The sequence below is a fragment of the Branchiostoma belcheri genome, unplaced genomic scaffold (genome assembly GCF_001625305.1).
Source record: "Branchiostoma belcheri isolate BF01 breed outbred unplaced genomic scaffold, Haploidv18h27 scaffold46, whole genome shotgun sequence".
Lineage (NCBI taxonomy): Eukaryota > Metazoa > Chordata > Leptocardii > Amphioxiformes > Branchiostomatidae > Branchiostoma > Branchiostoma belcheri.
The window spans coordinates 2,583,562-2,596,521 of NW_017804087.1; the positions used below are offsets into that span (position 1 = coordinate 2,583,562).

The following is a 12,960-nucleotide window of genomic DNA, read 5'->3' on the forward strand; positions in this document are numbered from 1 at the left end:
TACGGGGATACGGATCGTAGAATTCGGTCAAAAAGGGAATATAATGATTAGCTAGGAGAGTCAATCCGTGGGAAGGTTGATTTCTTTATCCGAAGTAACTGCGCGGGCGAATGAACTTTACGACCAAACTCCCCTGGCCAATTATTCGTTATTTGGCTTAACATTACTAATTTTGAGCCCGCGTTGTTATTCTTGTGAAGACTAGTTTTGAACCAACCCCAAGATAATTTCCTCACAAAGACAGGCGTAACCGTCCCCGCCCCACACAGACAACGTTGAACGTCCCCCAGGATTACATGAACAAGCTGAAGATCGCTGATTGTAAATGTAATTTTGTAGTCTGTGACAATTATCAACTTTTCTTGCATATCATGACTTTGATCAATGAAATCCATTACACTGTCTAGAAAAAGGCAACACCTGTCGGAAGAAGAAAGTTGAATACATGTACACGCCCCAAAGTGCTCTGTCTTGATTAATTCACAGCGGATGCCTTGTGGGCCTTTGCCCATTCTTTCTTTATATCTCTACCATCAGAATGTTCAAAATGCAGTCCAACGACCTATTCCATCATACCTACATTGTTGTAGAACACACAAGACGGGTGCCGCTCCCATATAATCGAGTCACACCTGTTACTGCATACATTTATGACTAAAAGAGAATGAGAAATTCACACGTTGAAATGAACGAAAACATAATTTCAAACTTTCTTAAGAGCGAGATTCAATCATTGTTTCACAACTTAAGTTTTCCGCGATCCCTTGGCTATATCATGTTTCCATTGCTTTCCATAATTATAAGCCATGCAGTTCACAGTTTGGGCAAAAGAATGTGGCTCAGTTCCGCTTGTCAATTATGCCCCATCCGGTATGCAAGAACACAAAGCCCGCAAAGAGTCTTCCTTAAGTAAACAACGCACGTCTTCCATCTGTGTAGAAAAGTGTGTAATGCCCTTAATTCTCACAGCAGAACTGGAAAATTCCCTCGCTACCGACAACGTATTCTAATAACTAAGGCGTAGCTTCAGATTATGCGTGATACGCGCTATACATAATTCAAGTACGGAAAAGTCTATTGTAAGGTATAATTATCGACACGGTAGGCCACAGGCACGCCCGTATATTAAAGATTTGGCCAATCGCGTGGCAGTAAAGAGATAATTGACGTGGTCAGCAGACAGTAACGGGGCGTCTATAAGAGCAACAGGTTGCCGCGTGGCTTCACCACTGAGGTAACAGCTTGTACACCGGACGTCGTCCCGTCTGTACGTTCTTCCGTCTCTCCGTGCCCGAGCATCAGACCCAGACACCATGTCTTACCAGAACTACAGCTACTCTAGCAGCAGCACCGGCGGTGGTGCAGGAGGCGCCGGCGGGAGCCTCCGGCTCGGCAGCGGGGGCGGCTTCCAGCAGGTGAGCTCCTTCAGCGACGGCGGGTCTTACCGCACGTCGTGGAGCACCGGGGGCGGTGGCGGCGCGCGGGCCAGCTACAGCGCGGGGAGTCTCAATGCCTCCTCGGGCGCGCTGGTCCCCGTGAGCCGTACCCGCTCGTACGTCCAGTACGGCGCTGGCGGTGGTGGCGGCGGCGGCAGCGTCGCCTTCGAGGCCAACGAGAAGATCGAGATGCAGTCGCTCAACAACCGCCTGGGCAGCTACATCGCAAAGGTCCGCGCCCTGGAGGAGGCCAACCGCAACCTGCAGGTACAGATCAACGAGGCTTCCAGCGTGCAGGTGGTGACCGACGACGGCATCGACTGGGCTGCGGAGCTGGCGGCGGCCCGGGAGGCGCTCCTCGCCGCTAACCTTGAGCGGGCCCGCGTCGAGATCGAGCGGGACAGCGTCCTGTTGGAGGTGAACCAGTGGCAGGACAAGTAAGTCATTCGTGAACTAACTTTGTTTGGGACTGCATGGGTCGAGCTAGCCTCTACCAGACTTCGGGAGGCGACTGGAAAGAGTAGAAATCGGCCAAATAGAGAGATGGCCTGCTAGGGGAATCAGTCTTCTGGAGAGAACAGTTTGCCCCACCCGAAAAACTGTTCTCTCCAGAAGACCAGCTCCCCTGTCATGCTATCTCTGTATTTGTTCGATTTCTACTCTTTCCAGCCTCCCTCCGAAGCCTGGTAGAGACTAGGGACTGCATGGGTCGAGCTTGCTAAAGTTAGCGCATACTAAGTAGTGCATGGAGATCAAATGGCACTAGTAACATTTTAAAAGAGAGTTAACGTTCCTTCTGGAATTCATCCAGTGGCAGGACAAGCGAGTCATTCATGAACTAATTATAACTTTGTTCGGGACTGTACCGGGTCAGACTTGCTAAAGTAATAGCACGTGCGTGTTAGGGCATACTAACTAGTGCGTGGAGATCAAATGGCACTTGCTAGCGTTTGAAAAGCGGGACGGGTGGTACCATGTTTAGAGAGACTTTTAGTGAATTTTGTGACATGAATTCCTATCCATTCGTCTATTCATCTACTAAAAGGCTCAAACTACTTGGTAGCCCCATTCAAGTGTGAGTAGTTGTTTTTAAATGGGGCGTACTATTACAAAACAGTACAGAACCCAAGACGTGCGCGCTTTGCACTTTAAGTTGCGCCAAAATGAAGCCGCAAGAGTTTCAATCTGTTCCTTATTAGCGAAACAAGCACTTTAGTGGTCTAAAATGTACAAAATAGGTACATTTCAAAGACAAAGAGTGGATCTCATCTTGATAACATCTTTGACTAGACAAGCGTTGTCTTTATACTCATGGGACGTAAAGCAGGTGTTTGCACTATTTAAACCAAAGACGCTCTCAAGCAAGTAGCTAGTGATTATGCTGTCATTGATAATTAGAATTTATAATGACAAATTCCCAATAGTCTGCCCCTTGGCACTGGGAATGCCTCCACCCACCCCTAATTATCACACGAAGACAAAGACGTGAGCAGACTACTAACGATCAAGTCATTACGTCCTTTCATGAGAACCTTTCTGCCTGACTGGTCCGCGTTGGCACAACATAAAGAAAAAGATAATATCTTTAAGTCGCATGAAAGGTTGGGCAGTAATTACATTCTATGTTACCATGGTAACGGAAGTGGTCCGATTTCCGAGAAGCATTAAGGACCGCCCGCGCATGCGGAGTTAAGCGTCGTCAGAAAGGGGCGTGTCCACCCCAACACATCTGGTGTTAACTTAAGTCAAGAAATTATAAACCGTGCAAAATGTTCGCTTAGTATAAAGATATACCATATGATCATCTAAATAGTTTTCATTCATTAACTGATTGCTGATAGTTTACAAGCGGGAATTAAGAGATTTTTAAGCTAAAGAGTTGGCCACGCCCACTTTAACACCTGTTCATTACTCAAGGCGCAAGCAGCTATGTAAAAAGAAATATCATTGGACTATCCTGAAAAATACATTTGACGCAACAAATTCAGTTTTAGCCGTGTGAGAAACCTGTTTGGAACGGAATGTTCACTTAATCTACTTCTCTTCAGAAAACAGGCACAGAATATTACATGTAAATCCAACAGTAGTCCCTTGTACCAGCTACCATTGTTTAGGGATAAGCAGAGAAATCTGGTCTGACCGGTTTTCTGTATTGTGTAGACAAAATCAGACCTAGGGATGGGGTCTTGGTCTCCGTCATTCCCAGACGAATGCCATGCCTACCGTATTACTCACATTGCCTATTAACTAAGCGTTCATCGAACCATAGATCCTTAGTAAAGGAAAGGGTTCGTCACTGTTACAAAGGCTGATGATGATAAAATCAGAAATAATTTATCAACAAACATTACTCAGTATTCAGTAGACATGGCTATCAAAGTTAGAATTTGTAACTAAAAGCATCAATGCCATTTTTTCTTTGAGTTTGTTGGGTTTCTATTGAGTTTGGAGCATTTTAGGGATATTTCAGTGTCGTCAGGACAGGGGTGTTTCATAAAGACTTCTATCTGCCCATCCCTCCCCAGATCTCGTGAAATAGCCCTTTGCTCTTGGTCACACGTGGTTAACCGTTGACTGTAGACTGTTACCATGTCATGTGGCATTGTGCCAAAAGATAGACTCAAATAAAGAGCCAGTTGTAGGAAAATTGCAGTTAAGCCTTGCATTGAGAAAAATTAAAGAATCCTACATAAACCGCGTCCTTCAATGAAGGAAGTCACCTACAGAAAGAGACTACGTGATACAACTTTGTCGAAGCGCGAAGAGTGAAGTTTTACGATGTACACACGCCTGTTGGAAAACATAGAAAACTCATGATTATCTTTCCATCTCTTTTCTACAGGATCACCGGAGTCATGGAGCAGCGCGCTGTCCTGGACGACGAACTCAACATGCTGAGGAGGGTAAGATAAATTTACTATGAAGTTTATACTTCATTCTTTCAAAATGGTAGGAAGAGTCTCAGTGAACGATGTATATAAACATGTAATGTTATTCGGTAAATGTGATGTTCTCGTTCGAAGTTACTGAAAGAAATAGTCTCGTTCTCAGCTATTGAAAGAAACGGTCTCATTCCTCAGGTTATTGAAAAATAGTCACGCTCTCAGTCACTTCAAAAGATTTCCTCGTTCCCAGCTATAAAAAGAAATCGCTTTGTTCCAATTACTGAAGAATTAGTCTCGTTCCCGGCTATTGAAAAAGATAGTCTCGTTCCCGGTTACTTAAAAATGATGTCGTTCCCAGGAATCTGATGAGCTGACGATGGAGAAGGTTGACCTGGAGGGTCAGATCGAGGGCGCGAAGGGCGAGCTGGAGTTCGTCAAGCAGCTGCACGACCAGGAGGTGGCCGAGCTCAAGTCGCGCATCTCAGCGCAGACCGTCGTGGAGATCAAGTCAGAGTAAGTAGCATTTCTGTTTTCTTGTGTTTTAAGAATGGTTCACAAGGTAAAACGTATTGAATGTAAATACCTGCTCATAGCTATCTGCTCAATTCAGGCTCTGTAAGTTTGCAATGTGGTATATGTACTGGATTTGTGACAGCCGCAGTAGCGAAACTTTGAAGAAGTCAAAAATCCTACTGCATTATCATGGAGTTAATGGGGGGTCACCATATTGACCATCACTTACAATTTGTAGAATTGGAAAGTTCGGTTAAACCCCGGCCCTCGGCGATGGTTACGCATGCAATACTTAACAATACATCTCCTTTTTTCCCACAGCTTCCAGTCGGTGGATCTGAACGCTGCTCTGAAGGCCATCCGTGAGCAGTACGACGAGATCGCCGCTAGGAACCGTGCAGAGATAGAGGCCTCCTTCCAGGGAAAGGTAAAAAATTGTTCTTAGACTAACGTTTTACAAGAATACTTGCTGATCATTACTGAATTTGCGATAGCGTAGCGATGACAAAAGTCCTATTCTGTTTTACCCTTGAGTCAAAGGACGCCACCATATTGACTACTTGTTTTAACATGTTTATTTGCGCCCCCTGTCGACAGGTAGCCGAAGTGAAGGTGCAGCAGGAGCAGAGTAGCGAGGCGCTGACCCTGGTGAAGTCGGAAGTTTCCGAGACCCGCCGAAGCGTCGCGACTCTCACGGCCGAGCTGGAGTCGCTTAAGGCTCAGGTAAGGACCTAACTAATCATCTGTACTGTTCTCCAAATGATCCTTACATCAAACAACATGAAATCCACCCATCTTTTCCTTAAATGATTCCAGAGCGTAATCCTCAAGCAGCTCTTTTGGTGGCTGCAATTCAGTATTAAATTGACAAGACAGTATCAAATTGGTCATATTCAGTACGCTAGGTAAAGGAAAGATACCATTACGTTATACAAACGCCAGAAGCCAAAGCCTAAACCCTTGGGGAGTACAGTAGCCAGAACGTACTACGGTATTCTGAATCTTTCTAGAAGTAAAATTACGACACTAACGGTTGCTTTTCCCGTTTGATTTTCAGAGCTTCGCGATCCAGGAGTCGATCGCCAGCGCTGAGCGGGAGAACGCGTCCCGCCTGGAGTCCAAGATGGAGATCATCAACAGCATCAAGATGGAGCTGGGTCGCCTCAAGTCCGAGATGAGCCGCGAGATGAAGAAGTACGAGGAGCTGGTCAAGATGAAGCTGGCCCTGGAGTCCGAGATCAAGCAGTACGACGGGCTGCTGTCCGGGGAGGAGAGCCGGTAAGGAGCTCACATTGTCTTTGCGTACGGCGAGAAATCAGGCCTTTCAGGCGCAGTGTCTGTAGCAGGTTCTTAGGCATTTTGTGTTGCAGGTTTTCAGGCTAAATAAAACGTTCTGTACGTATACCGCAGGTTTTAGGCTACAAACGGACCTTCTGTGTGTTCTGATCGAAATTCTGTGTAGCAAGTTTTAGGCTATGGAACTGTGACAAGTCCTTAGGCTACAAAAATAAATTCTTTGTATGTGAATGTCAAAAAGTATATCACCAATACAAATCCGCAATATTGTAGCTTCATGGCCATACATGTTATGCTCTAGTACAGATTTACAGGCTTAGTTGTCTATTCAAAGTTAAAACTTTTGATCCAACACAAAAATTTCTCTCACCTAGAGCTTTCGACTTGTCACCTGGTCTTCCTCACTAGAATGACCCAGTGGGCTTGTCACATGGCTTGTTTGAAGTGTGACGTCAAACTTGGGTCCAAAGTATCTGGTAGACGATGTCGGCCCCCGTCGCGGTTGAGTGAAGTTGTCATTCTACAAGCAACAAAGAAGAATATTTCATTACGTTATTATGACACGCCTCTAACCAGCGATGTGTTGTGTTCCAGCATGGTGGGTGTGGGCGAAAGCAGCAGCAGCAGCACCTCCTACAGCGCCTCTAGCGGCGGGAGCACCACCTACACCACCAAGACCGTCACCAAGACCATCCGGTCCTAGGCGGCAGGGACGGCAGGGCTGTGGTGTTAGTCTCAAATAGACACACACGACAGCCCAACTAAGCAACTGAAACGTGCGAAAACAACTGAATAAGACCACCTGTTACATCAGTTTCTGTTGTAATGTTGTTTGGTAATTTGCCTCATCTTCTTGTAGTGAATTACTTTACAAACATCTGAATAAAGTTGTTTTCCCGAATCTCTCTGTATTTTGTCATTGTAATGGAATGCACAGCTTTCTTGACTGATGAACGTACAAAAGTGCATGATGTATGAATTCCGCTGGGTGACGCTCGTACGTGGTCCTTGAAACAATAAACTACTCTCCAAGCAGATGCCGGGTGAGAAAGAAGGTCACAACACCCTCTGACTTCCCAGATTCCCTGTGTGTGGGGTGGGGCAGTAAAAAAACGACGCGCATCTTTCAACCCAAAATCTGCTCAGACTTAGAGATCAAAAGATGAGCCAACTGCATAGAACATGGGCAGCTTATAGAAACCACACACGATTACAATATATAAAATTTCATAGGTATAGGCATAATATAATGTATTGTGAGATTTTAAAAAAAGAGTACTAGTAATTAATGCCATGTACTCCTTGGTGGACCGACGTCCCTGTTATGTTATCTGTCTATTTGGCCAATTTTCAATCTTTCCACCGTCTTCTGGAGCCTGGTAGAGGCTAAATGTGTCAGTAGTCCACAACCATAGTCTCGTTACGCTACCGTGCACCTCTACACGTAATCTGACATACGATACTTGTTTACAACTTCAGAGGCCATGACGCAACAGGTTGGCTTGGCTCTGGCCCTGATTGGTCAAGTGTTGGGGAATGAAAGACGCTGATTGGCCGTCACGTTGCTTCCGGTGTTCGATTTACATATGTAGATACTAGTACAATGAAGGGAAAGGGGTCATGGCCGGTTAAATCTTTAGTATGTAACGTTGTATTGTATCTTAAGACACTAGTAACAGTAGGTTTAAGTATAGTGTAAGTGCAGTATAGTATTCAATGCAAGAAGATAGAAAGATGTTAGAAAGATGTTAGAAATCAAGACATTTAGCCTGGTTTAGTCAAACCCATTTGAAATGTGAAGTCTTCTGGAAGTTTGCACATTAAAAACGCACCGAACGTTTATAAGAGTCATTGACCCAACCATGAAGGTTATGTGGGGACATTTTACATCCAGAACTAGAGATATCTAGTTGTATACATGAATGTGTCAAGGTTAGAATCAGGCACAGTTCTGGATAGTCTATTCGCATCCAAGAACGTAGATTTGCCCCAGGCACGGTCCTAGATACGAGTGGAACGAAAACCAATAGAAAAGTGCTTAAGAAATTACTAAAGCAGATTTTTGTGCCGTCACATGGTACCCTAAACTGTCCCTCCATGATCCATGCTTGTCCTAACCTGTTCCTATGTCAACGAAGTTCCAAACACTGTTCGGTAATGTTTTGTACACACCGCGTACCAAGTTTAGCAGGGTGGGGGCGTCACGCCCTTAAAACTCCGCTGCCATGGCAACGCCGAATAACAGGTGGCTTTAAAGGTCTCGCCGGTTCATTCACATTCGCTCAAGGCCGCAAACACGGGTGAATAACATGCCTACCCTCACATGTTTTCAGAAAGACGAGCTATGATCCATTTTCCTCCCTTTGTTACCCAGAAAAGGGCCCACTTTTGAAAACAACTTTCCCACCATTGTTTCGACCTCTCCCGTTGCCCCGAAAATGTTTAGACAACAAGTGATACGGTTGGAGTATGTAGTCTTTTGTTGTGTGACGGGTGTTTATTACAATGATCAGGGTGGGTGAGTTAGCGTTGATAAAAGTGTACATTGGAACTTGAACACGTTGGTATTTCCGTAATAAGGTTTAGTGGCAACATAACGCTTTGGGAAAGTTGGCAGGTAGAGGCATTGAAGCTCCATCAACATCAACTTGTTCTTAAATATTTATGGTTCAACCATACAAAAGATTACAATCTAAACGGTAATAACTTGTTTTTCCTATTTTGAACTTACATAGTCTTGCGACGATGAAGGTTAGACATAGTCTTGGTCTTACGAAAACTGGAACAAGGTATCATTTTAAAAAGTTTATCATTTGCCATCATGCAAAGGCTATACAGTTAAGTATTCTGCAGTACAGAAATGTATCTGTATACAATTCCATTGGGTTATCCTGACAAGATGGTTATCTCCTATACTCTCACTACTGTCTCTCAAAGTAGGACATGTTGCCAAGACTTCCCAGTGATGTCCCCAGTATTAGACCCATCTTTTACGTTACCGGCGCTTGAGAAACGCTTGTTGTTCTTGTGTGGCAGGTTGTAATGCATCCACCCTTACACAGGAATACAATAACTTTAAAAGGTTGTCTATTATTGGTGTTCGTCGCAACACCTGTCGGTACGTGTTGTCATTTTGTGGAGAGGTATAGAGTATCATCCTAGGTCCTTTAAAGTACCGATCATTTTCAAATTCCTCTACTTCTTTGATAAAAAAGACTATCAAAAAGTGTACCAACATTGGTAAACATTGCGTAAGACTTCACATCGTAGCGAGTAGCTTTGGGGATGTTAGTGACTTCAAAAACTGAAGTTATATGTACGTAACAACCTAACAGCCAATCATTAGTTGAGTTAGTTTTAACGGCTATATTCGAATGGTTCTTAACAGTCTTCATGTAGGACTAAGAAGCAGCCGTAACTATCTAAAAAGTTGTTGTTCATGTGAATGTAAAGATCATGTGCAGTCGAATTTGTTACTGGGAGGGAGTAACAGGAGAACTATTCAAAGCTTTCTGTACCCCGGTGAAACCGAACTCCAGCTCTTGGAGCCTGGGTACAAAAGTAGGTGCAGAGGCGCGACAAACAACAAGGATTAATGTAAATATTGCCCCGATCGCGATACCCTCGTCTCTGAATTCTTTCTCTACCAAAAGGTAAATCGTTTCTTTTCACTCCAAAACGCACTACCTCGTAAAGAAACCACGTAATATAGATAACAACACAATTCGCGTTCTTTACGATTCGTCTATGTGTTAAAAAACGGAGAACATTTTCTTCTAGCTACCAGTGAAGTTTGGCTAGTTTTCAGAGAGAAACAACATAGGGTGTTGAAACGACCCCCGGCCAGGGAACGTATTTTTCTCATGTTGTTTCTTGTACCATAGAGGGTAAGAGATGTTGTAGGCGCGAGGTTTCCCCAGAACGTTCTTATGGTGAAGGATTAAAGTTCCGAACTTCACAGGACCTTACGACGCCAAACGACGACATGAGAGTGACAATGATGTTCCTGTGGTTCATCTTCGTGGCCCAACCGTGCGGTAAGCACATTTTTTGTACATCACTAGTCCTTACTTAAGTATCACCCTATAGCATGCTCTTTTTACTTCACCTTAATCGAGTTTACAGTGATGTACATAAAATATTTGTTTCTTATTATGTCAGCATATTAGCTCTTAATGGGTTCAATGAATTGTTAGGACAATTTTAGTTACCTTAGGCCCCTAAAAGTACCCCGGTTTGCTAAAAATGCGGTCGCTTACGTAGTTTTCTTTGTAACTCTATCAGTGTCAAGTGCGCAGGTGATAATATCTAAACTAATGGATCCTGATATAGAGAACGAGTGTTTTTTAGTTAAAATACTGAAGTAACTCACACCAGTAGATTTTAAATGGGTGTCAAAAAGTAAAGACAACAACAAAAACTTCCCCTACTACCAGAAGTACACGAGAAGTTGGATATCTATAGGTATTGTCACAAGCTAGACTTTTGTCTTTGGTGTCTTTTGGCTATATTCTGGAATACCGCACTGAGGAAAATTTCATAGAGAAACTGCGTAAAATGTCACTCATTTCTTGATACGTATATGTACGTGAGGCAGTGTACAATTTTCATTGCGTACTGCACTAGAAGCTCCTAAATGAACATCATCGAAACATTTAGCTTGCTTTACATTTAAATGTGCGTCAAAGGGACAAAACGATAAAACTGTCTTTGCCCCTCTGAGGACACAGTGGAGTTATATATAGATACCCATCTCTATAATCATGTTTCTAACGGCCACCATACCGTCATATAGCCGACCGGTTGGGCATTAGATAGTAGCATATAAAACGTTAGCAACATGCCATGCGTGCTAAACGATGTTTATACAGTATCGTTTGTTAGGCGGTTTTCTTTGGACGTGTTTATGTTATACACAGCGACTCCCAAGGCGTAGGGGGAAAGTATATGGGTCCCTTTTCACAAAAATTCCTTTGCTTTGTACAAGAGCTGCAAATAATCACTGATGTTAAAATGATGTACTGACGTTAAAATGATGTACAGAGAAAGCAAACTTATGAGAGACCATATTTCTTTAACGTATTCCAATCAGGGCTTTGGTAAAGTCTTTTCTCTTTAATTGATGTAACGTTAAGGGATAAAAGTTAGAACTGAACTTTTGTATTTGTCCTTTGTTGTTGTATTATGTATGATATGCCCTTGTCATGTTTTCTACTAGCTTAAATTATGTATGATACACATTGCAACAACTAAAGGACAGTGTAAGGTGTAGATGTATCAGCAAAAATGCGGTGTAACATTCTTTTAAATACCTTTTAAGCAAGAACTAAACTCGGAAAAATCAACGATCCACGTTTTTGCTTTATGATTAAGATTATGTTATAAAAGAATGATTGTCTTAATTCTTGTTTCATGTTCATATGTCTACTGATTAAATAATACATATGCTAAAGCATAACCATTGACAAGGTATTAAGAATGAGATTTACCATCTTTGCCGTTCTAAAAACCACTTTCTGGTTGGAACACGACAACAGGAATAGACACTACTACCACGGAGGAGAACAGAAGAACAAGCACGGCAAGAAAATACCCAGAGACAACTTACTCTTCGGGTTCAATAACATCGACACCGAGAACTTTATTCACGTCTCCTACCTCATATACTGTAACAGATATGATAGACAAAATTACAACAACGTCGACAGTACCTTTACGTACCACTAGGACTACCTCTCAGGGCACACAGAGGCAAACTGCAATATTTACTAACACTCCTACTACAAGAGAAAAGACAACAGAATCAACTTATCCTTCAAGTGTAACGGATACCACTAATACACGAACGTTTAGCACGTTTAGAATAACAGAAAGTTCGAGTACAATACAAGAACAAACCACTGAAACAACTACAGAAAGAAGAACGACGAGCTCAAAATCTACATTGATTACAAGTGGCACAAGTGCTCAGCCAACAACCAAGCAAATTACTACCTCTAGCAGAACTGTATCAACATTACTACCAACGACCGTTTCAAATAAAGTAACGACCACAAACCGAAGCACAACTAAGTCAACCACTCCCTTAGCAACAACTTCAACACCATCATTATCCTTATCAACAACTCAAGGCATTACTCAAGGCACTACAAGTCAAAGCACCCCTAGGCAAACCACCTTAGATACTACAATAGCCACTTCAATTCATACTACTGGCCAAACGAGGTCTACGGCCACATCACCATTACCTACTACTAGTACTAATGCTCAAACAACCACCACGATCGAACCAACTACTACCTCTGCCACAACTTTGGCGACTAGTCAAAAGACAACAGACCAAACTACAAGTGGCACCACGTCAAAAGTAACCACCGTTCCTCAAACAACAACAACAACAAGTCAAAGTACAACAATACCTACAACCGTATCCAGTACGACTGAAACAATCCCTACAACTAAAACTCAGTCAACAACTACCTTAACTACAACTGCAACTACAATGAAACCATCATCCTTGCCAACAAGTCAAAGCACAACTGAGCAAACCACCTTAGATACTACAACACCAACTACAGCGCAAGGCACAACCCAGCCAACCACTTTCTCCACAACGACTACAACTACAGCTCAAGCCACAACCCAGCGAACCACCCTCCCCACAACGACTACAACTACAACTCAAGCCACAACCAAGCCAACCACCCTCTTCACAACGACTACAACTACTACTCAAGCCACAACCAAGCCAACCACCATCTCCACAACTCCAACTACAGCTCAAGCCACAACCCAGCCAACCACTATCTCCACAACAACTCCAACTCCAA

The 12,960-nt window shown here is 43.3% G+C and overlaps 2 protein-coding genes across 2 annotated transcripts; both read left to right on the forward strand.

Moving 5' to 3' along the window:
• The first annotated feature begins 1,214 nt into the window (after positions 1 to 1,214).
• On the forward strand, positions 1,215 to 6,948 carry LOC109479058 (keratin, type I cytoskeletal 13-like). Its single transcript, XM_019780933.1, has 7 exons — positions 1,215 to 1,873; positions 4,279 to 4,339; positions 4,680 to 4,834; positions 5,156 to 5,261; positions 5,432 to 5,557; positions 5,892 to 6,112; positions 6,725 to 6,948. The coding sequence occupies exons 1-7, from the start codon at positions 1,314 to 1,316 to the stop codon at positions 6,831 to 6,833; spliced, it is 1,338 nt and encodes a 445-aa protein (XP_019636492.1). The 5' UTR covers positions 1,215 to 1,313; the 3' UTR covers positions 6,834 to 6,948.
• A 3,037-nt stretch (positions 6,949 to 9,985) lies between these two features.
• LOC109478934 (integumentary mucin C.1-like) lies at positions 9,986 to 12,956 on the forward strand (the record flags this gene model as incomplete). Its single annotated transcript, XM_019780740.1, has 2 exons — positions 9,986 to 10,167; positions 11,668 to 12,956. Coding segments are annotated over exons 1-2 (1,341 nt in total), but the record flags the coding sequence as incomplete, so codon positions are not given.
• Between the last annotated feature and the right edge of the window lie 4 nt (positions 12,957 to 12,960).